Consider the following 24,027-nt stretch of genomic DNA (forward strand, 5'->3'; position numbering starts at 1 on the left):
CAAAATCATATAACGTGTGGCCCTTTTGGAAAATACGGTTGATTCGTCACCTTCACTACCGGAATCAGTGCCTGTGTCTGGGTCTGTGTCGACCGACTGAGGCAAGGGGCGTTTTACAGCCCCTGACGGTGTTTGAGGCGCCTGGACAGGCACTAAGTGAGTGTCCGGCCGCCTCATGTCGGCAAACGACTGCTTAAGCGAGTTGACGCTATCCCGTAATTCCACAAATAAAGGCATCCATTCTGGTGTCGACCCCCTAGAAGGTGACATCCTCATATTTGGCAATTGCTCCGCCTCCACACCAATAACGTCCTCATACATGTCGACACACACGTACCGACACACAGCAGACACACAGGGAATGCTCTATACGAAGACAGGACCCACTAGCCCTTTGGGGAGACAGAGGGAGAGTCTGCCAGCACACACCAAAAAGCGCTATATATGACAGGGATAGCCTTATGATTAAGTGCTCCCTTATAGCTGCTTTTATATTAATATATTGCCATTTATTTTGCCCCCCCTCTCTGTTATACCCTGTTTCTGTAGTGCAGTGCAGGGGAGAGACCTGGGAGCCTTCCTGACCAGCGGAGCTGTGACAGAAAATGGCGCCGTGTGCTGAGGAGATAGGCCCCGCCCCTTTTCCGGCGGGCTCGTCTCCCGCTATTTAGTACATTTAGGCAGGGGTAAATATCTCCATATAGCCTCTGGGGCTATATGTGAGGTATTTTTAGCCTTTTTAAAGGTTTACATTTGCCTCCCAGGGCGCCCCCCCCCAGCGCCCTGCACCCTCAGTGACTGCCGTGTGAAGTGTGCTGAGAGGAAAATGGCGCACAGCTGCAGTGCTGTGCGCTACCTTAAGAAGACTGCAGGAGTCTTCAGCCGCCGATTCTGGACCTCTTCTTGCTTCAGCATCTGTGAGGGGGCCGGCGGCGTGGCTCCGGTGACCATCCAGGCTGTACCTGTGATCGTCCCTCTGGAGCTTCATGTCCAGTAGCCAAGAAGCCAATCCATCCTGCACGCAGGTGAGTTCACTTCTTCTCCCCTCTGTCCCTCGTTGCAGTGATCCTGTTGCCAGCAGGAATCACTGTAAAATAAAAAACCTAAGCTAAACTCTCTAAGCAGCTCTTTATGAGAGCCACCTAGAATTGCACCCTTCTCGGCCGGGCACAAAAATCTAACTGGAGTCTGGAGGAGGGTCATAGGGGGAGGAGCCAGTACACACCACCTGACCTGTAAAAGCTTTACTTTTGTGCCCTGTCTCCTGCGGAGCCGCTATTCCCCATGGTCCTTTCAGGAACCCCAGCATCCACTTAGGACGATAGAGAAATACAGAACATGGTCAAGGGGATTCTGTAACCGGCAAGGGTGTCGATTCATCAATGCACTCGGGTGCTGGGGAAGATGGTGGCGGCCTACGAGGCCATCCCGTTTGGCAGGCTCCATGCCAAGGTTTTTCAGTGAGACCTGTTGGACAAGTGGTCCGGGCCTCACCTACACATGTACCGGAAGATAAGCCTCTCTCCCAGGGCCAGGATTTCCCTCCTGTGGTGGCTCCAAAGTTCTCACCTTCTAGAGGGACCAGGTTCGGGATCCAGGATTGGATCCTGGTGACCACGGATGCAAGTCTCCAATGTTGGGGAGCAGTCACACAGGGACAAAATTTCCAGGGAAAATGGTCAAGCCAGGAGGCTTGTCTGCACATAAAAACATTCTGGAATTAAGGGCCATCTACAACGGCCTTCTACAAGCAGAACATCTTCGCGGCCTGCCCATCCTGATTCAGTCCAACATAACCGCAGTGGCGCACAAACCGCCAGGGCGGAACAAGGAGCAGAACGGCGATGGCCACAAAAAAAGTTCTTCGCTGGGCGGAAAAAAAAACAAAAAAAAAAACAGGCAAGTGCTCTGTCGGCGGTCTTCACTCCAGGCGTAAACAACTGGGAAGCAGACACAATCTCCATCCAGGAGAGTGGGGTCTTCATCAAGAGGTCTTTCCAGAAGCAACAAGTCGTTCGGGAATTCCTCAACTAGACATGATGGCGTCTCGCCTCAACAAGAAACTTCAGACATACTGTTCCAGGTCGAGGGACCCTCAAGCAGTAGCAGTGGACGCCCTAGTGACACTGTGGGTGTATCAATCAGTCTATGTATTCCCTCCACTTCTACTCATCCCAAAGGCGATACGGATCATAAGAAAAACAAGGGTTCAGGTGATATTCGTTCCAGATTGGCCACGGAGGGCCTGGTATCCGGATCTTCAGGAATTACTCATAGAAGATCCCTGGCCTCTTCCTCTACGAGAGGCTCTGTTACAGCAAGGGCCGTGCGTGTTCCAAGACTTACCGCGGTTGCGTTTGACGGTGTGGCGGTTGAACGCAAAATCCTAGTGCGAAAGGGTATTCCCGGTGAGGTCATCCCCACTCTGCTGAAAGCTAGGAAGTAGGTAACGGCGAAGCATTACCACCGTATTTGGAGAAAATGCATTTGTGTGAATCCAAGAAGGCTCCTACGGAAGAATTTCAGCTGGGTCGGTTTCTCCATATTTTACAAGCAGGTGTGGATGCGGACCTGAAGTTAGGCTCCATTAAAGTGCAGATTTCGTCCGTATCAATTTTCTTTCAAAGGGAATTGGCCTCGCTTCCAGAAGTACAGACTTTTGTGAAAGGCGTACTGCACATCCAACCTCCATTTGTGCCCCCAGTGGCACCTTAACGTTGTGTTACAGTTCCTTAAATCACATTGTAAAGGTTTAAACCAAACGGCTGAGTTGAAATTTCTCACTTGGAAAGTGGTCATGCTGTTGGCCTTGGCGTCCGCAAGGCAGGTGTGGGAATTGGCGGCTTTGTCTCACAAAAGCCCCTATTTGATTTTCCACAGGGATAGAGCGGAGTTGAGAACTCGTCAAGAATTTTTACCCAAGATGGTTTCTTCGTTTCACATGAACAAACCTTGGCTGATTCAAAGTCTCTTGATGTGGTCAGAGCTTTGAAAATATATGTTGCCAGAACGGCTCGTATTAGGAAAACAGAGGCTCGGTTTGTCCTGTATGCTTCCAACAAGATTGGGGCCCCTGCTTCTAAGCAGACTATTGCACGCTGGATCTGTAATGCGATTCGGCATGCTCATTCTACGGCTGAATTGCAGTTACCAAAATCCGTAAAAGCCCATTCTACCAGGAAGGTGGGCTCATCTTGGGGGGCTGCCCGAAGTGTCTCGGCGCTACAACTTTGCCCAGCAGCTACTTGGTTGGGGTCAAACACTTTTGCAAAATTCTACAAGTTTAATACCCTGGCTGATGAGGACCTCATGTTTGGTCAATCGGTGCTGCAGAGTCATCCCCACTCTCCCACCCGCTCTGGAGCTTTGGTATAAACCCCATGGTCCTTTTGGAGTCCCCAGCATCCTCTAGGACAAAGGAGAAAACAGGTATTAAAACCCTACCGGTAAATCCTTTTCTCTTAGTTCGTAGAGGATGCTGGGCGCCCGTCCCAGTGTGGACTATCTGCAGTACTTGTTCATGGTTATTGCTTTTGCTACATAAAGATTGTGTTTTAGTTCGATCAGCCTGTTGCTGATTTTTTGGTTCATGCTGTTATCTGGTTTTAGTTAAATGTCATGTTGTCCGGTGTGTTGTGGTGTGAGCTGGTATGCATCTCACCCTTGGTTAACAAAAATCCTTTTCCTCGAAATGTCTGTCTCCCTGGGCACAGTTCCTATAACTGAGATCTGGAGGAGGGGCATAGAGGGAGGAGCCAGTTCACACCCATTTAAAGTCTTAAAGGGATCCGCAGGAGACATGGGCATGTCTATACCCCATGGTCTTTTTGGAGTCCCCAGCATCCTCTACAGCCTAAGAAAAGGATTTACCGGTAGGTATTAAAATCCTATTTTTTCCAGCACATCCCACAGATGCTCAGATTCATGTGGCTGTTACTCCGATTATACCATCTAAAATTGTTAAGGATGTTCCGAGGAACAGGACAGAGCACTGACTTGCCATCCGGGATACATATGCTTTCATCACCCCACATTTGTCACAAGAGGTTTGATGAACAGGCGCTTATGAAATTCTATGAAATGCGCGTTGGCGGTTCACAGCATATGTAGCATGTGCCTATATGACCTTTGTGTGGTGTTAACCAGTTCATTTAATACACCGTGATACATCGGGGAGCACGTGATAGAGGAATATGAGCAGCAGGTTATATATGGCCTGCATCCACCTTATGTAGCCAGTACAGTGCTAGCTAGGTACAAATATTTGGAATATTTCAATGACGCTTTAAATCAAGGGGGGGGGGGGGGGGGGGGGGGGAAGAGACAAAAACAATTAATCCTTAATCATATAGTAAACGGATACTCTGCTACAGATTTATAAGCACATGGGCATGAGAGCACAGTGCACCATGTTTAAATTAGCTATACATTGTATCCAAACCTGCTGAAAGATACAAAATATGCAACAGCTAGAACCTGGTATTTCTTAATTTACACTCCCAATATAGTGGCTAATGCTACTCAAGATTAATTACACATTGGATTCAATATAAGCAACAGAAACTAATTTAGTATATTATATTCATCATTGTATTTCCCTCCAGTGCCATTTATGTGATCTGCCTCATTAAATAAGAGGCCAAACGATGAAATGTTTAGAATCATTGAATTAGAATATCATGTTGATGTGTAATATTTTTTTCATAAATGTCATACTGTCTATGAGAACCATATATTATAACAAGGATTTCATGAACCAAGACACTATACTCCCTCTTTTAATACATAAATCTATATTAAACAGACAAGTGTATGTACATCTCTCATAAAACTCAGTTGTATATAACAAGAGTGATGTCCAATGGGATATACACAATACACATCAATAGTCTGACTTTATATACTGCCAACATAGTGCAAGTCCTCCACTGTGGGAGAGTCCAGGACACTCCAAACTGGAAAATAAGTTACCTGTAATATACTAATTATGGAGTGCCCATAATTGTGCCAGTAACCTTTAATTCTCAAATTACAGACAGCTACCTGCTATAGTACTGCCAGATTTAGGACCAACTCAGGGACTCTTATAATTACTAAATCCCTTGAGGCAGTTTAGCCGATATACACTGCTCAAAAAAATAAAGGTAACACTAAAATAAACATCCTAGATCTGAATGAAATATTCTTATTAAATTCTTTGTTCTTTACATAGTTTAAAGTGCAGACAACAAAATCACACAAAAATCAATGGAAATCAAATTTATTAACCCATGGAGGTCTGGATTTGGAGTCACACTCAAAATTAAAGTGGAAAAACACACTACAGGCTGATCCAACTTTGATGTAATGTCCTTAAAACAAGTCACAATGAGGCTCAGTAGTGTGTGTGTGGCCTCCACGTGCCTGTATGACCTCCCTACAACGCCTGGCCATGCTCCTGATGAGGTGGCGGAAGGTCTCCTGAGGGATCTCCTCCCAGACCTGGACTAAAGCATCCGCCAACTCCTGGACAGTCTGTGGTGCAACGTGGCGTTGGTGGATGGAGCGAGACATGATGTCCCAGATGTGCTCAATTGGATTCAGGTCTGGGGAACGGGCAGCCCAGTCCATAGCATCAATGTCTTTGTCTTGCAGGGACTGCTGACACTCCAGCCACATGAGGTCTAGCATTGTCTTGCATTAGGAGGAACCCAGGGCCAACTGCACCAGCATATGGTCTCACAAGGGGTCTGAGGATCTCATCTCGGTACCGAATGGCAGTCAGGCTACCTCTGGCGAGCACATGGAGGGCTGTGCAGCCCCCCAAAGAAATGCCACCAACCACACCATTACTGACCCACTGCCAAACCAGTCATGCTGGAGGATGTTGCAGGCAGCAGAACGTTCTCCTTGGCGTCTCCAGACTCTGTCACATGTGCTCAGTGAGAACCTGCTTTCATCTGTGAAGAGCACAGGGTGCCAGTGGTGAATTTGCCAATCTTGGTGTTCTCTGGCAAATGCCAAACGTCCTGCACGGTGTTGGGCTGTAAGCACAACCCCCACCTGTGGACGTCGGGCCCTCAAACCACCCTCCTCATGGAGTCTGTTTCTGATCATTTGAGTAGACACATGCACATTTGTGGCTTGCTGGAGGTCATTTTGCAGGGCTCTGGCAGTGCTCCTCCTGTTCCTCCTTGCACATAGGCGGAGGTAGCGGTCCTGCTGCTGGGTTGTTGCCCTCCTCCACGTCTCCTGATGTACTGGCCTGTCTCCTGGTAGCGCCTCCATGCTCTGGACACTACGCTGACAGACACCGCAAACCTTCTTGCCACAGCTCGCATTAATGTGCCATCCTGGATGAGCTGCACTACCTGAGCCACTTGTGTGGGTTGTAGACTCCGTCTCATGCTACCACTAGAGTGAAAGCACCGCCAGCTTTCAAAAGTGACCAAAACATCAGCCAGAAAGCATAGGAGCTGAGAAGTGGTCTGTGGTCACCACCTGCAGAACAACTCCTTTATTGGGGGTGTCTTGCTAATTGCCTATAATTTCCACCTGTTGTCTATTCCATTTGCACAACAGCATTTGAAATTAATTATCAATCAATGTTGCTTTCTAAATTGTCAGTTTGATTTCACAGAAGTGTGATTGACTTGGAGTTACATTGTGATGTTTAAGTGTTCCCTTTATTTTTTTGAGCAGTGTATTTGCTTACATATACTTTGACTACCCTAGCCAGCAGTGAATGATTCTGGGACACACCTGAAATTGGGATGTAATATCACACTAAAAAATAACTCATAACTTACACAATTACCTGGATATCATCTATGTTGGGAGACAATAGTTATTAAGTGATAGCTATGATCCAACATAAAAAAAATAATAATAAGATTTTAAACCTACCGGTAAATCTTTTTCTCGTAGTCCGTAGAGGATGCTGGGGACTCCGTAAGGACCATGGGGATAGACAGGCTCCGCAGGAGACATGGGCACTGAAAGACTTTAGTTCTGGGTGTGCACTGGCTCCTCCCTCTACGCCCCTCCTCCAGACCTCAGTTAGAGAAACTGTGCCCAGAGGAGACGGACAGTACGAGGAAAGGATTTTGTGTTAATCCAGGGCAAGATTCATACCAGCCACACCAATCACACCGTATAACTTGTGATAAACTACCCAGTTAACAGTATGAAAAAACAACATATCAGTGCAGGACCAATGCAACTATAACTTTTATTAAACAATAACTATATACAAGTATTGCAGAAGTAGTCCGCACTTGGGACGGGCACCCAGCATCCTTTACGGACTACGAGAAAAAGATTTACCGGTAGGTTTAAAATCTTATTTTCTCTAACGTCCTAGAGGATGCTGGGGACTCCGTAAGGACCATGGGGATTATACCAAAGCTCCCAAACGGGCAGGAGAGTGCGGATGACTCTGCAGCACCGATTGAGCAAACAGGAGGTCCTCCTCAGCCAGGGTATCAAACTTATAGAATTTTGCAAAAGTGTTTGAACCCGACCAAGTAGCAGCTCGACACAGCTGTAGTGCAGAGACCCCTCGGGCAGCCGCCCAAGAAGAGCCCACCTTCCTCGTGGAATGGGCCTTTACCGATTTCGGTAACGGCAATCTAGCTGTAGAATGCGCTTGCTGAATCGTTACAAATCCAGCGAGCAATAGTCTGCTTTGAAGCAGGGGCACCAATCTTGTTGGTTGCATACAGGACAAAGAGCGCCTCAGTTTTCCTGACTCTAGCCGTCCTGGCCATGTAAATTTTCAAAGCCCTGACCACATCAAGTAACTCGGAATCCTCCAAGTCACGCGTAGCCACAGGCACCACAATAGGTTGGTTCATATGAAAAGATGAGACCACTTTTGGTAGGAATTGAGGACGGGTCCGTAATTCCGCTCTATCCACATGGAATACCAAATATGGTCTTATGTGACAAAGCCGCTAATTCCGACACTCGCCTAGCCGAAGCCAAGGCTAATAACATGACCACCTTCCACGTGAGATATTTTAACTCCGTTTTAAGTGGTTCAAACCAGTGTGATTTTAGAAACTTACCACGTTAAGGTCCCAAGGTGCCACCGGAGGCACAAAAGGAGGCTGAATATGCAGCACTCCTTTTACAAAAGTCAGAACTTCTGGAAGAGAAGCCAATTCCTTTTGAAAGAAAATGGATAAGGCCGAAATCTGGCCCTTAAGAGCCTAATTTTAGGCCCAAATTTACTCCAGTTTGTAGGAAGTGAAGGCAACGGCCCAGATGGAATTCTTCCGTAGGAGCATTCCTGACTTCACACCAAGAAGCATACTTTCGCCATATACGGTGATAATGTTTAGCTGTCACATCCTTCCTAGCCTTTATCAGAGTAGGGGTGACCTCAACCGGAATGCTTTTTTCTGCTAGGAGCCGGCGTTCAACCGCCATGCCGTCAAACGCAGCCACGGTAAGTCTTGGAACAGACAGGGCCCCTGCCGCAACAAGTACTGTCTTAGAGGAAGAGGCCACGGATCTTCTTTGAGCATTTCCTGCAGATCTGGATACCAGGTCCTCCGTGGCCAATCTGGAACAATGAGGATTGTTCTCACTCCTCTTTGTCTTATTATCCTCAACACCTTGGGTATGAGGGGGAAGAGGAGGAAATACATAGACCTACCGGAACACCCACGGTGTCACTAGGGCGTCTACAGCTACTGCCTGAGGGTCTCTTGACCTTGCGCAATACCTCTGTAGCTTTTTGTTGAGGCGGGACGCCATCATGTCTATTTGTGGCAGTCCCACCGACCTGTAATCTGTGCGAAGACTTCCTGATGTAGTCCCCACTCTCCCGGACGCAGATCGTGCCTGCTGAGGAAGTCTGCTTCCCAGTTGTCCACTCCCGGAATGAACACTGCTGACAGTGCGCTTAAGTGATTCTCCGCCCAGCGAATAATTCTGGTGGCTTCTGCCATCGCCACTCTGCTCCTTGTGCCGCCTTGGCGGTTTACATGAGCCACTGCGGTGACGTTGTCTGACTGGATCAGAACCGGTTGGTTGCGAAGTAATGTCTCTGCTTGACGTAGGGCGTTGTATATGGCCCTTAGTTCCAGGATGTTGATGTGAAGACAAGTCTCTTGACTTGACCAAAGACCTTGGAAATTTCTTCCCTGTGTGACTGCTACCCAACCTCGGAGGCTCGCGTTCGTGGTCACCAGGATCCAGCCCTGAATGCTGAATCTGCGGCCCTCGAGAAGGTGAGCACTCTGCAGCCACCACAGGAGTGATACCCTGGCCCTGGGGGACAGGGTGATCAACTGATGCATCTGTAAATGTGACCCGGACCACTTGTCCAGTAGGTCCCATTGGAAAGTCCTCGCATGGAACCTGCCGAAGGGAATGGCCTTGTATGATGCCACCATTTTTCCCATGACTCGAGTGCAGTGATGCACCGACACCCGTTTTGGTTTCAATAGGTTCCTGACAAGAGTCATGAGTTCCTGGGCCTTTTCTATCGGGAGATAAACCCTCTTCTGGTCCGTGTCCAGAATCTTGCCCAAGAAAGACAGACGAATCGTAGGAACCAACTGCGACTTCGGGATATTGAGAATCCAGCCGTGTTGCAAGTGATACGCTGTTCAGCAACTGCTCTCTTGATCTCGCTTTTATGAGGAGATTGTCCAAGTACGGGATAATTGTGACACCCTGCTTGCGCAGGAGCACCATCATTTCCGCCATTACCTTGGTGAAAATTCTCGGGGCCGTGGAGAGACCAAACGGCAACGTTTGAAATTGGTAATGACAGTCCTGTACCGCAAATCTGTGATACGCTTGATGAGGTGGATAAATGGGGACATGAAGGTATGCATCCTTTATGTCCAGGGACACCATAAAAAAAACCCCTTCCAGGCTTGCAATGACCGCTCTTAGCAATTCCATCTTCAACTTGAACCTTTTCAAGTATAGGTTCAGGGATTTCAAATTTAATATGGGTCTGACCGAACCGTCTGGTTTCGGGACTACAAACATGGTCGAGTAATATCTCTTTCCTTGTTGGAGGGGAACCTTGACCACCTGTTGAGGATACAATTTTTGTATTGCATATAACACTATCTCCCTTTCCTGGGGAGAAGTTGGTAGGGCCGATTTGAAAAATCGGCGAGGAGGTACTTCTTCGAATTCCAGCTTGTAACCCTGAGAGACAATTTCCACTGCCCAGGGATCCACCTGGGAGTGAACCCAGATGTGGCTGAAACTCCGAAGACGTGCCCTCACTGGGCCGGACTCCGCCAGTGGAGCCCCAGCGTCAAGCCGTAGATTTTGTAGAGGCCGGGGAGGACTTCTGTTCCTGGGAACTAGCTGTGTTGTGCATCTTTTTTCCTCTGCCCCTACCTCTGGCAAGAAAGGACGCACCTCGCACTTTGTTTCTTTGTGACCGAAAGGACTGCATTTGATAATGCGGAGCTTTCTTATGCTGTTAGGGAACATAAGGTAAAAGAATTGATTTTCCAGCTGTCGCTGTGGAGACTAGGTCCGAGAGACCTTCCCCAAACAATTCCTCACCCCTGTAAGGTAAAACCTCCATATGCCTTTTTGAGTCGGCATCACCTGTCCATTGCCGTGTCCATAGGACTCTTCTGGCAGAAATCGACATAGCGTTTATTCTAGAACCCAGTAGATTAATGTCTCTTTGAGCATCTCTCATATATAGGACAGCATCTCTTATATGCCCCTGGGTCAATAAAATAGTATCCTTATCTAGGGTATCCATCCCCTCAGATAAGGTATCCGTCCATGCCGCTACAGCACTACACACCCAGGCCGACGCAATAGCCGGTCTGAACAAGGTACCTGAATGTGTATAAATGGACTTCAGGGTAATCTCCTGTTTGCGGTCAGCAGAATCTTTGAGGGTAGCTGTATCCTGGGACGGGAGGGCTACCTTCTTGGATAAGCGTGTTAATGCTTTGTCCACCCTAGGGGAGGATTCCCATCGTAACTTATCTGTTGATGGGAAAGGATACGCCATAAGAATCCTTTTGGAAATCTGCAGTTTTTTATCTGGAGATTCCCAAGCTTTTTCACATAACTCGTTAAGCTCGTGTGAGGGGGGAAGTTACCTCAGGCTTCTTTCCCTTGTACATATGTACCCTCTTGTCAGGGACAGGGGGTTCCTCTGATGTGCAAAACATCTTTTATTGCCATAATCATATATCGAATGGATTTTGCCAATTTTGGCTGTAACTTTGCATCATCGTAATCAACACTGGAGTCAGAATCCGTGTCAGTATCTGTCAATCTGGGATAGTGGGCGCTTATGAGACCCCGACGGTCCCTGCGACATAGGATCAGGCATGGGTTGAGACCCTGACTGTGCCAAAGCTTCAGCCTTGTCTAATCTTTTGTGCAATGAGTTTACACTAGCATTTAAAACATTCCACATATCCATCCAGTCAGGTGTCGGCGGAGACACCACATTCATTTGCTCCCGCTCCTCTCTAACATAGCCTTCCGCCTCAGACATGTCAACACACGCGTACCGACACCACACACACAGGGAATGCTCTGTCTGAAGACAGTTACCCCACAAGGCCCTTTGGAGAGACAGAGAGAGAGAGTATGCCAGCACACACCCCAGCGCTATATAACCCAGGAATAACACCGTAACTTAATGTTCGCCCAGTAGCTCTGCTGTATGTAATTTGCGCCGAATTATGTGTCCCCCCCCCTCTTTTCAACCCTCTTGTCTACCGTGGTATAAGCAGGGGAAAGTCCGGGGCGCTTCCTCTCAGCGGTGCTGTGGAGAAAAGAAATGGCGCTGTGCGTGCTGAGGGAGAAGCCCCGCCCCCTCGGCGGCGGGCTTCTGTCCTGCTTAAACTGTAAAATTGGCGGGCGCTCATACATATATACAGTGCCCAGGTGTGTGTGTGTATAATTATTATATATATATATATATATATATATATATTTTGCCAAAAAGGTTTATACTGCTGCCCAGGGCGCCCCCCCCCCTGCGCCCTTACAGTGACCGGAGCATGTGAGGTGTATGGGAGCAATGGTGCACAGCTGCAGTGCTGTGCGTTACCTCAGTGAAAATCATGAAGTCTTCTTTTCTTCTCATACTCACCCGGCTTTTATCTACCGGCTCTGCGAGTGGGACGGCGGCGCGGCTCTGGGACGGATGGCGAGGGTGAGATCCTGTGTACCAAAACCTCTGGAGCTAATGGTGTCCAGTAGCCTAAGAAGCAGGACCTTGCAACTCAGAGTAGGGCTGCTTCTCTCCCCTCAGTCCCTCGATGCAGGGAGTGTTGCCAGCAGTGCTCCCTGAAAATAAAAAAAAAACCTAACAAAATACTTTGGGTGCTTTTCAGGAGCTCTCCTGAGCTTTCTGACAGTCTCCACTGGGCACAGTATCAAACTGAGGTCTGGAGGAGGGGCATAGAGGGAGGTGCCAGTGCACACCCAGAACTAAAGTCTTTCTTAAAGTGCCCATGTCTCCTGCGGAGCCCGTCTATCCCCATGGTCCTTACGGAGTCCCCAGCATCCTCTAGGACGTTAGAGAAATTGATATGTATAAGAGGGGGAGTTTATGCCTACACAGTATAAGCAGAAGGAACATACAGATCTTACCATAAAATAACTTGAATACATAAGAGACAAAAAGGTGTATTGAGAACAGAGGCACGTTTATTACACAAAGGTCATAATATAGATAAGTACATAACGATTAGGAAGTTTAATACCTCAAACAAACAAATACAATTAGCAAACTGAGTACACACACGACTATTTTAATTCACAAGTTATGTCTTATGTGTTGTCTAATACACTGTTTTTAAAGTGTATGAAATATTTCAGTGGGCATTTTATGATGATTGAAAAGTTATTTTTTTTTATAGTACTTACCTTTATGCTACTTATCTTTTCTCTGTGCACCACTGAAAGACCAATTCTTTTCTTTCCTCTTTTGGATAATTTGTATCTATACTGACAACAATACTACTTGTGGGTGGCAGCACCCACAACTACGATTTGATTGAATGCGATTTAATCTGGGAGTAATTCTAACGAAATACGAGGATAACACTAGTGCAGTAGTCCTCTTCCCTGTCCCCTTGAATATTACTACAGTAGATTGCAAGCTCCACTGGGGCAGGTATTGATGCGATTGGCCAAATATTCTCTATAAAGAGCTGCAGAATATGTGCGCGCTATATAAATAACTGGTAATGTGCAAAAACACACATTTTCACCCCTTTAGAAAAACAGGAGGGCCATTGCCCATAGTAGGTTGCTCTTTAGCCATTTCTGTGTAGAAGAGTGCCTGTTATTTGGTATGTGTACAGTATAGTGAAAATAGTATGCATATTACATTCAACATACATATCATACATGCACTCTTCAGTTTTGTTATATTATAGATACGATTAGTTATAATTTGGGTAAATAAAACCCTAGGAGAGTTTAGGAACCCGTGTCATAACTCATGTGGAATAGAAAACTAACAGTTTTACAGGGCTGAAATAAGCACTTCCAAGCTCAAATAATAGGAAACCCTACAGTAATATGTTCTGGTGCGTATGGGGGACACTATTAATGTCAGCCTACATGTGCAGCGTCATAACCAGAATCATCCAACACATGACAAGATTCCAAGACTTATGGGCCCTACACACTTGGCGATAATACTGAAAGATATGAACGAGATACCGTTCATAACTAAGTGTGGAGGCACCAGCGATGAACAATGCGCGGCCCCGCGCTCGTTCATCGCTGGTGCACCGTTGCTTGTGCATGCAAATATGGATGATCTTGACCATATTTGCCTGCACTGCTATGGAGCCAGGTGGCGTGAAGAAACACACCCCCCCCCTCTATATATGTCACCTGATGGCCATATCCACCATCGGGCAGCTCGGCAGCGGATAGCAAAGTGTGTAGGGCCCATAAATGGTACATGTACATTTTGGTTGCACTTTTATCAACAGTGACAGAAACATTAGATGCTGACCACCACTATGCTGCTCGAGACATTATTCACTAATTCAATTAGCAGCAAAGCTCAGCACACCAATATAACACAGGTTATCCCTTAAGAAAACTTAATTTGCTTGCACCCAATGCAGGTACAAGCAAGGCTTTCCTCCAGTGTGTATAGCCACCACAGTGTATAGCCACAAACGCTCAGATCAAAGATTCAGGGAGCTATACCAACCTCCTCTCCTCGTAGTGCCAGCATTTCTCCCACATGTATGTATCAGACACCGACGCAGAGGAGAAAATAGGAAGCGGTGAGGCCTGAGCATCAGGAAGGGAGTGGCTGCTGCCCTGCAAGTTAGAGGTACAAATTACTTTGAAATCCAAGTCAGATCTGTTAACAGTAATGCAAAATTCTACAATTGATGTAATCCCCAAAGCTAACATTATGGGGGAGAGTGTTCACCGAAACCCACAGCCCCGGCCCAAAATAACCTGGCAGGAGCTATTCAATTGCTTGTGTCAACGGTCATGAATATCACAGGTACCCATTATTTTTGAAAACACCCTCCTGAGGTGGCAAGCAGAAGTCTACCTAAAGTCAGGCTTTTGGTGGGTGCCCGGTACTTTAGACTGGTTTAGCTGCTTTATGCATGGTACAACAGCCAAAAGTATTTGGAGCCTGTGGCACTCAAGGCTATTGGCAAAAACTATTGAATCTTCCCCATATATTCAATGTTCTTCACAATTGTAGTTCATCAATGCGGTAAGAATCAATGTTTAAACCATTATGGTCTCCAGGGAAACCCTGCCGATATCTGTACCTTTTATGTGAATAGAGGGGTGTTCTTCAGTATGCCGTCGGTCGGGCTCCCGGCGACCAGCATACCAGCGCAGGGAGCCCGACAGCTGGCATACCGACACTTATTCTCCCTCGTGGGGGTCCACGACCCCCCTGGATGGAGAATAATATAGTATGGCGCGCGTGGCGAGCGCAGCGAGCCCGCAAGGGGCTCATTTGCGCTCGCCACACTGTCTGTAAGCCGGCGGTCAGGCACCCGGCGCCGGTATGCTGGTCGCCGGGAGCCCGACCACCGGCATATCGTAGTGAACCCGAATAGAGCTAGACCCATACATAGTCCATCTTATTGGGAGACCCTTCCTGTGATCTGTACATGAGCTGCCAAGCACTGCATCTTGAAACATAGTTGCACTGACAAAGCTGCCTTTTCCCGGGGCCTATTTATCAAATATCTGCAGAATACTCAAACAACTAGTATGGGGGAGGATACCTGCAAACATTAAAGTATCCTCTGAGTGTACCATGGAGGGAGATATCTGCTGGGATCCCTCCATTTCCAACAAAACTCAGACTTCTATGGGGGTCTGCAGCGCTGTCCAATACTAAGCGAAGCCCAGTTATATCACCATCTCTAGCCTACAGTAGGACTATGGGCTACTAATTCACATTTTTGTTTTTCCACTTTACAGAGCGGGAGCTTTCCATTACCCCCGGCGACCCCTGCGCATTAGCTGGGAGCATTGTGATAACGTTATGCCATCACCCTCCTTTCAGTTCTGCACCAGAACAGACAAGAAAAGTAAATAGGTAAATCAAACCCAGCCACTATACCAGGACTAGAGAATATACCCGGGCCGACTTCAGCACAAGTTATTCAGTGTGCATATATCATGTCAAAGCAAAAAGAAATTAAGTATCTATTTTGTTCAGCCATTTTTTTATTTTTAAGCCACCATACAACTTCATTGTAAATCTTTATAGGATATTTGATTTCAACACTAAACGGATCAAACTACTAGTTTAGGATTTATTCATAAGTTTACACTTCAGCAATAAATGACACTTTAAGTAATCTGAAATGTGTGCATTGTGCCTTGTAACCACTGCAGAAGTACACCCATTTAATAATCATTTGCAGTGTGATCTGGCCAGGAAATTAGCACCCACAACCGCATCACAATATTGACAGAATGCATCAGTGTACACGCAGGGACAAGGGCTCCTGAAGGTGTTGGAATCTGCCCCAGTGTACAGACCATGCATGTGTGGCAGCTAGAGAGGATTCCGACCCTCAGTGATTTCTGTGAATTGTAACTCATAGGCTACAGCCATCTACAGATGGAGTTAGCTGCAGGGGCCAGACTGATTCACATTCTGGAGCTGGGTAATTCAGACAGCGGGTGTGCATCACATCACTCAGAAACATAAGCTGCCATCAGAAGTGAAGGGGGGGGGGGGGGGGGCAAAAAACAGTCATCGCAGATATTTACGGTGGCCCCTCCATCATACATTTAAATACATTCTGTATTTTGCAGACTACACAAGTAAAATGCATCGCTGCATATGGGGCAGCCTCCACCGATGTAAGTACAAGGACTGCTTAACCACAAGTAAGCCTTTCAGCTAGAACATGGAGTCAATCGTTACCACACAACATTGTTCAAGCACCTGCAGGAATCCAGCTTCAGGGAACACCTACTGTATTGGCATGCCTGCATTTTAAAATGTCACAAGGAACCATTTTCTACATTTTTGGCTGTGATTGTTCTATTTGGTAGCCACCTATTTCTCATACGTCCTAGAGGATGCTGGGGTCACCATAAGAACCATGGGGTATAGATGGGATCTGCAGGAGACATGGGCACTTTAAGACTTTGAAAGGGGTGTGAACTGGCTCCTCCCTCTATGCCCCTCCTCCAGACTCCAGTTTAGAATTGTGCCCAGTGAGACTGGATGCACTCTGAGGAGCTCGGAGTTTCTCGGAAAAGACTTGTTAGGTTTTTTATTTTCAGGGAGAACTGCTGGCAACAGTCTCCCTGCTTCGTGGGACTTGGGGAGAGAAGTATGACCTAATTCTAGCAAGTTTAAAGGCTCTGCTGACACCATTAGCTCCTGAGGGTTTGATCGCTAGGTACGCCTAGATGCTCGCTCCCAGAGCCGGCCGTCACCCCCTTACAGAGCCAGAAGTCAAAAGACAGGCGAGTAGAAGCAGCAAAGAAGACTTCAGTGACAGCATTATGAGGTACCGCACAGTGATCGCACGCTGCACGCCATGCTCCCACACACAGCAGCACTACAGGGTGCAGGGGGGCCCCCTGGGCAGCATATAAGCCTCTAAATAGACTGGCAAGAGGGGACATAGGTGCAGAAGCACTGTCCTAACCCCGCCAGTATAAATATTTAGTTAAAAAAAAGCAGGACTGAAGCGTGCCATTGCGGGGGCAGAGCTTAGTCTTCCTCTGGTCCTTCCTCACACTGCTGCATAAGTATCAGGGTGAAAGGGGGGAGCACACAGTAATTTTGGTGCAATATATAGTTATTATAAAAGCACTGCAGGTCTGGGGCATGGTTTAGTGTTTCAGAACAGTTGGTGAAGCGCTGGGTTGTGAGCTGGCAAACTCCCTCTGTGTCTGACAGACTTTACTGTGGGTCTGTCCACTATATGCCCATTGTGTCTGAGTATTGAGTACACGTGTGTCGGCATGTCTGAGGCGGAGTGCTCTTCCAAGGAGGAGACTGTTAGGGACACAGACGACTGCGGGAGTGACCCTGTCGGCACCGCCGACTCCTGATTGGGTAAATGTGTTGAATGCTAATGTGGCTCTTAATAATAAGAGATTGGATAAATCAGAGTCTCAGAACCAGGCATGGAATAAATCTGTGGAGGATGTGTTGTTGCAAGTCCAGACCCCTTCGGGGTCACAAAAGTGATAGTTTGACCAGTTGGCAGACATGGATACAGACACGGACTCTGACTCGTGTTGACTATAGTGATGCCAGATTAGATCCGAAATTGGCAAAGAACATTCGGTACATGATTATGGCGATAAAAGATGTATTACATATATCGGAGGACCCTACTGTTCTTGACAAAAGGGTCTGTATGTATAAGGGAAAGAAGCCTGGGGTAATGTTTCCTCCCTCTCATGAACTGAACACTATTTGAAAAGTTTTGGGAAAGTCCTGACAAAGTTTCAGATTCCCAAAAGGATTCCGGTGGCATACCAGTTTCCCTCTGGGGATAGGGAAAAGTGGGAGTCACCCCCTATTGTGGACAAAGCTCTTTCACGGCTGTCCAAAAAGGTGGCTCTTCCGTTCCCTGACACGGCAGCCCTTAAGGATCCTGCGGATCGTAGGCAGGAAAATACACTGAAATCCATTTATGTCACCACAGGTACGCTGCTCAGGCCAGCCATTGCATCTGCGTGGGTGAGTAGTGCTATTGAGAAGTGGGCAGATTACTTGTCATCTGATATAGATACCCTAGATAGGGATAACATTCTCTTGACACTAGGTCATATCAGGGATGCTGCAGCATACCTAAAAAGGAAGCTGCGAGGGATATTGGCCTTTTGGGATCAAAGGCCAATGCCATGGCGGTCTCAGCTAGGAGAGCACTGTGGATTCATCAATGGAATGCTGATGCTGACTAAGAAAAATATGGAGTCTCTACCATACAAAGGTAGTGTCTTGTTTGGTGACGGCCTTGCCGATTTGGTGTCTACGGCTACGTCATCATTTTTACCTTATGTTCCTGCACAACAGAAGAAAACGCCCCACTATCAGATGCACTCCTTTCGGCCCAATAAATACAGGAAAGGCCGAGGTTCTTCCTTTCTTGCTACTAGAGGAAGGGGAAAGGGTAAAAGATCTCCGGCCGTGGCAGGTTCCCAGGAACAGAAGTCCTCCCCGGCTTCTGCCAAATCCACCGCATGACGCTGGGACTCCTCTGCGGGAGTCCACACCGGTGGGGGCACGTCTCAAACTCTTCAGTCAATTCTAAATTCGTTCGGACCTGGACCCATGGGTTGTAGAAATAGTGTCCCAGGGGTACAAACTAGAGTTTCAAGCCGTTCCCCCTTGCAGATTTTTCAAATCGGCCTTACCAGCTTCTCTTTCGGAAAGGGAGGTAGTATGCGATGCAATACTAAAGCTGTGTCAAAATCAGGTCATTATCAGGGTTCCCCCGTCACAACAGGGAGAAGACTTTTATTCGAGCCTGTTCGTGGCCCCGAAGCCGGATGGCTCAGTCAGACCAATCCTGAACATGAAATCCCTCAATTTCTACCTAAGAAAATTCAAATTCAAGATGGAATCTCTCCGGGCAGTCATCTCCAGTCTGGAGGAAGGGGATTTTATGGTGTCGGTAGGCATAAAGGATGCCTATCTACATGTTCCCATTTATCCTCCACATCAGGCTTACCTGAGGTTTGCAGTTCAGGATTGTAATAACCAATTTCAGACTTTGCAGTTTGGTCTGTCCACGGCTCCGAGGGTTTTCACCAAAGTCATGGCGGAAATGATGGTTTTCCTGCACAAGCAAGGAGTCACAATTATCCCGTACTTGGACGATCTCCCGATAAAGGAGAGATCCAGGGACCAGCTACTGCAGAACGTTACGCTTTCCCCGACGGTTCTGCAACAACATGGTTGGCTCCTAAACTTGCCGAAATCAGTTGGTGCCGACGACGCGGCTGTCTCACAAGAGCCCTTATTTGATCTTCCATGAAAATAGATCAGAGTTGAGGACTCGTCAACAATTTCTGCCGAAGGTGGTTTCATCGTTCCACATGAACCAACCTATTGTGGTGCCTGTGGCTACTGACGCCTTAGTGGAGTCGAAGTCTCTCAATGTGGTCAGAGCTTTAAAAATCTATGTCGCCAGGACGGCTCAGCTTAGGAAAACTGAGGCTCTGTTCGTCCTGTATGATCCCAACAAGATTGCGGCTCATTTCCAAGCAGACTATTGCACGCTGGATCTGTGCTACGATTCAGCAGGCTCATTCTGCAGCTGGATTGCCATTACCGAAATCGGTGAAGGCCCATTCTACCAGAAAGGTTGGTGCGTCCTGGGCGGCTGCCCGGGGGGTCTCAGTGTTACAACTTTGCCAAGTAGCTACTTGGTCGGGTTCAAACACTTTTGCAAAGTTTTACAAGTTTGATACCCTGGCCGATGACGACCTCAAGTTTGGTCAATCGGTGCTGCAGAGTCATCCGCACTCTCCCGCCCGTTCTAGAGCTTTGGTGTAACCCCATGGTTCTTATGGTGACCCCAGCATCCTCTAGGACGTATGAGAAAATAGGATTTTAATACCTACCAGTAAATCCTTTTCGCTTAGTCCGTAGAGGATGCTGGGCGCCCGTCCCAGTGCGTACTGTATCTGCAGTTATTAGTTCTAGTTACACACAGGTTGTGTTTCGTTAATAATCAGCCGGTTGCTGACATTGTTCATGCTGTTGAATAGAGTTCCGTTGAATGCCATGTTGTACGGCATGTTTGAGGTGTGAGCTGGTATGCGTCTCACCTTAGTTTAAAAATAATTCCTTTCCTCGAAATGTCCATCTCCCTGAGCACAGTTCCTATAACTCAGGCATGTCCAAACTACGGCCCTCCAGCTGTTGAGAAACTACATATCCCAGCATGCCCTGACACAGTTTTGCTGTCAGAGAATGCTAAAGCTGTGTCAGGGCATGCTGGGATGTGTAGTTTCTCAACAGCTGGAGGGCCGCAGTTTGGACATGCCTGCTATAACTGGAGTCAGGAGGAGGGGCATAGAGGGAGGAGCCAGTTCACACCCCTTGAAAAGTCTTAAAGTGCCCACGTCTCCTGTGGATCCTGTCTATACCCCATGGTTCTTATGGTGACCCCAGCTTCCTCTACGGACTAAGAGAAAAGGATTTACCGGCAGGTATTAAAAGCCTATTATTTCAGTATCATTTACCAATCATTATGATCTTACTTTCATTTAAGCTCACTCAAGAAGGTCTTACCAAAAATAAAGTTCACCCCTAAACAGATTAGTGTAAATACACTTTACAAACCAGCATTAACTGTATAATAGACACCCTAAAAACAGTTCCAGCCTTCTATATTTAGAATGCAAGTTCTCACAAGCAGGGTCTTCTCCTCATGTGCTTTTTCGTCTTACTTAAACCATATTCTCAATACTCCCTTTGATGGCACCAAATCATTCGGTTTTCTGCCACCTGATACTTCAGTGCTGTTTATATACCCTGTACTTGTCCTATGTTGTATTGAACTGTAAGGAAGATTATACAGACCTACATTTTAAAGAGGTTATGAACACTTATGTTCTGACATGTCCAAAACCAGACTGTCGATGACTTGTTCTCTCACCTCATTGAGCACCTGAAACATAAGATTTTGATGAGAATGAAACACAGTATCATTACAGCAGCCATACTATGGGCAGAATACAATTATGTGCAAACAGCTAACACATGGTGCCATTGCAATGGCATGTGCCTGCTGCTACCAGCATCCATGCTCTCTCCCCCCCCCCCCGTGCCGAACTCTCATCTTTGCTTGCAGCCCATCATGCGACATCCCCTCAGAGCTACATAGACATGCAGCACTACATATGTGTCAGACCGTAACGTGTTGAACACAACTCACCATAAAACTTGTGCCAGTTATGGAGGATAGATCCAGCCCAGGTCAGAGCTGGCATCGAAGACATAGCACCAGGTATAATATACCTCCATAGATAACAGCCAACACTCTGTATGCCACAAAATGGAGGACTAATGAATCATCTGTGTGCTACCAGTACCCAGACAACGCACCAGCCAGACCACTCCCACTGATAGCATGCAGAACACAAGCACCAGTTATTGTACATGGTGTATTGGTGTACATGGCGACAAGTTATTTACTACTGCTTTTGTACTTTGGCCTTGAAAATTGCATGCATGTTGGGTGTGCAATATGCTTCCAGATGCACAAGTCGTATTATATTTACAAATAAAGTGAACCTTACATTTGCAAAGTATTCACCAGATTAACCTTTGCAAAGTTGCATGTGCTCAAACCACTGGGTGAAGCAGCAGGACAAAGTCCTAAGCAGGCATGTCTTCTACACGCTGGATCAAGTTCTCCACTTCAGCTTCCAGTGACTCAAAACAAACCACACATCTTGCACTTGATTTGTGGGAACACCATAAAAAGGGGTCTAGGTCTGGACTGTATGGTGGATGACCAAGCTCCTTGGTACATTTACATACCATATTATACACCACCTTCCTGGACTTGAAGACAGGGGCATAGTCATGATGGAGAAGAGCACAAGTTGCTGGACAGTGCCTGGAAATTGCTTCCAGCACCTGTGGAAGGCATTGGTTGGCATACCAGTCCCCAGTGACAGTGCGCTGCTGTACAAGTGGTATGGTGGCTTCATGACCAGTCTTGGCCACAAAAACAGCCACCATCTTCTTAGCCACTCTGCACTCACATCTGAACTTCTTTGGTGGTGCACTTCCACCTGCTTCCTTCCCAAAACCAACATTTAGTCAAAACTCTCCTGCTGCAGACCACTTTAGTCGTAGAGGATCATGGCTCTCCAGTAGCCTTGGTTGCAATCCATGACGAGTTAAAAAGCCAACTTCAGTGTGCAGTGCTGCTTATAAACAGTTCTGTTCCTTGAAGTGTCACAAGAAATTTAGCCAGAATACAGTTCACAACCAGATTGTGTGTACTCTACCTATGCACTGTACACTCAAAAACATTGCACACCGCACATATATTCAGGGTATTTTAAAGTTTTGTTCTACTGTCATCATGCTTAGGATTTGCCACAAACAGAACACAGCCACTTTTATTGCAGCCAGAGAATGGTAAGTATGTTTGTACAAGGTTAGCACAATATCTTGTCCCAGCGATTGAGGATAGAACCAGCCCAGGTCACAGCTGGCACCGAAGACATAGCACCGGGTATAATCTACCTCCGTACATATCACACAAGGATACAGCCAACATCCTGTGTGCCAAGAAATAGAGGACTAATACGCATCACCTGTAAACTACCTGCACCCAGACCTAAACTGACTTATATTGCTGCACGTAAACCTGTCTGGTGTTACCCCCATCCCGCGCCCCTGCAGTAACCATAAGGGTGGGTAAGGTCTGTAGTACTCACCACCTGTAGTGTATAGGATCAGCAGCAGCCTACAGGGCGACCGCCACTAATACACAACGCTGCTGCTGCTGCTGCTGCTTACAGGCTGCTTCTCCACGCCCATCTACTAGCCACTCCGCCGTACTCAGAGTATGCGCCGGATGTGTCTGAGACGCTAATTAAACAGGCCGCCAGTATATACCCCTCTATAGACACGCCCCCAGACCTCAGCATTCTCCTGACAAATGATTGGCCAATTTAATAGACACTTCAGAGCGAGGCTTGAAAGTGGAACGCAGAACGCGGGGAAGGCGGAAGCTGCTCGTATACTACGGACGCATGTGATTGCAGCATGGCTCCTGGAGGAAAGATTAACCGGCCAAAAACGGTGACTGGGAGACATAGAGTTGGCACATATGGGGAGGGTGACATCTACAGATAAGCACCGAATTTATCCATGACCTTGTATGGAGAACTAATCATAAACATGACCAAGTCAGTGATTACGTTGAACGAAAAATGTGTGCTGGTCCCCGTAGGCTTACCATTATATGGCATACCTCCCAACATGACCCTCTCCAGGAGGGACACAATGCTCTGCTTCTGGACTTTTCTCTTAATGTATGATTGCCGGCATCTGCGTTGAACAGGTTAATGGATAAGAAAGGAGTTTCACCACAGGTGAGGGCAATCATAAATTAAGAGGGAAGTCCAGGAGCAGAGCATTGTATCCCTCCTGGAGAGGGTCATGTTGGGAGGTATGATATGGCCCCCATTTATCAACAGAGTTTACTTTGTGGAAACTCGTTTTCCTGCTAATTAGGGTCGTGTTCTATTTATGAATGCTTGATAGCGCTATCATATTAGCGTCAACCCATTGATGTATGTAGGTGTATATTTATCAATGAGCACTATTTCTGTAATAGCACCCGCCTACCTTAATCAGATTTGTCTCCTAATCCTAGCTGTTAAAACACAGCTGCGGCGGTGTTTATGCAGCGCTGCCCCCAGCTGCCAGGTTTCTATGGAAACCGAGGGGTGGAGAAGAGGCAGCACAGCTCCGCCTCTTCGTCATGCAGCCCTGACATGACCGCGGCGTCCGGAAATCACTACTGCACATGTGCCGGGAATATGCATAGAATGGCACATGCT

General features: G+C 47.1%; 2 protein-coding genes and 2 non-coding genes across 6 annotated transcripts in view; 1 reads left to right on the forward strand and 3 right to left on the reverse strand.

Annotated features, from left to right (window-relative positions):
- CSKMT (citrate synthase lysine methyltransferase) overlaps positions 1 to 23,059 on the reverse strand; it is a 36,540-nt gene extending 13,481 nt beyond the window's left edge. Inside the window, exons 1-3 of one of the 3 annotated variants that reach the window (XM_063945043.1) lie at positions 22,897 to 23,059; positions 21,027 to 21,110; positions 14,177 to 14,289 (exon numbers count right to left, since the gene is read on the reverse strand). In XM_063945043.1, the coding sequence (XP_063801113.1) occupies positions 14,177 to 14,289; positions 21,027 to 21,028 (115 nt within the window). In that variant the 5' untranslated portion in view covers positions 21,029 to 21,110; positions 22,897 to 23,059. Of the gene's footprint in view, positions 1 to 14,176; positions 14,290 to 21,022; positions 21,111 to 22,896 lie in introns of all 3 variants that reach the window. The other 2 variants (XM_063945044.1, XM_063945045.1) reach the window with 2 other exon arrangements.
- Positions 21,384 to 21,504, reverse strand: LOC134971116 (small nucleolar RNA SNORA57). The gene has a single exon (XR_010190243.1). It is a non-coding gene; the product is annotated as a small nucleolar RNA SNORA57 (small nucleolar RNA).
- Positions 22,626 to 22,758, reverse strand: LOC134971115 (small nucleolar RNA SNORA57). Its single transcript, XR_010190242.1, has one exon. It is a non-coding gene; the product is annotated as a small nucleolar RNA SNORA57 (small nucleolar RNA).
- An 83-nt stretch (positions 23,060 to 23,142) lies between the features above and the next one.
- The window catches only part of C11H11orf98 (chromosome 11 C11orf98 homolog), a 28,764-nt gene continuing 27,879 nt past the window's right edge, over positions 23,143 to 24,027 (forward strand). Inside the window, exon 1 of the mRNA XM_063945046.1 lies at positions 23,143 to 23,263. Coding sequence (XP_063801116.1) covers positions 23,228 to 23,263 — 36 coding nt within the window. The 5' untranslated portion in view covers positions 23,143 to 23,227. The remainder of the gene's footprint in view (positions 23,264 to 24,027) is intronic.

The sequence above is a fragment of the Pseudophryne corroboree genome, chromosome 11 (genome assembly GCF_028390025.1).
Source record: "Pseudophryne corroboree isolate aPseCor3 chromosome 11, aPseCor3.hap2, whole genome shotgun sequence".
In the NCBI taxonomy this organism is placed as follows: domain Eukaryota; kingdom Metazoa; phylum Chordata; class Amphibia; order Anura; family Myobatrachidae; genus Pseudophryne; species Pseudophryne corroboree.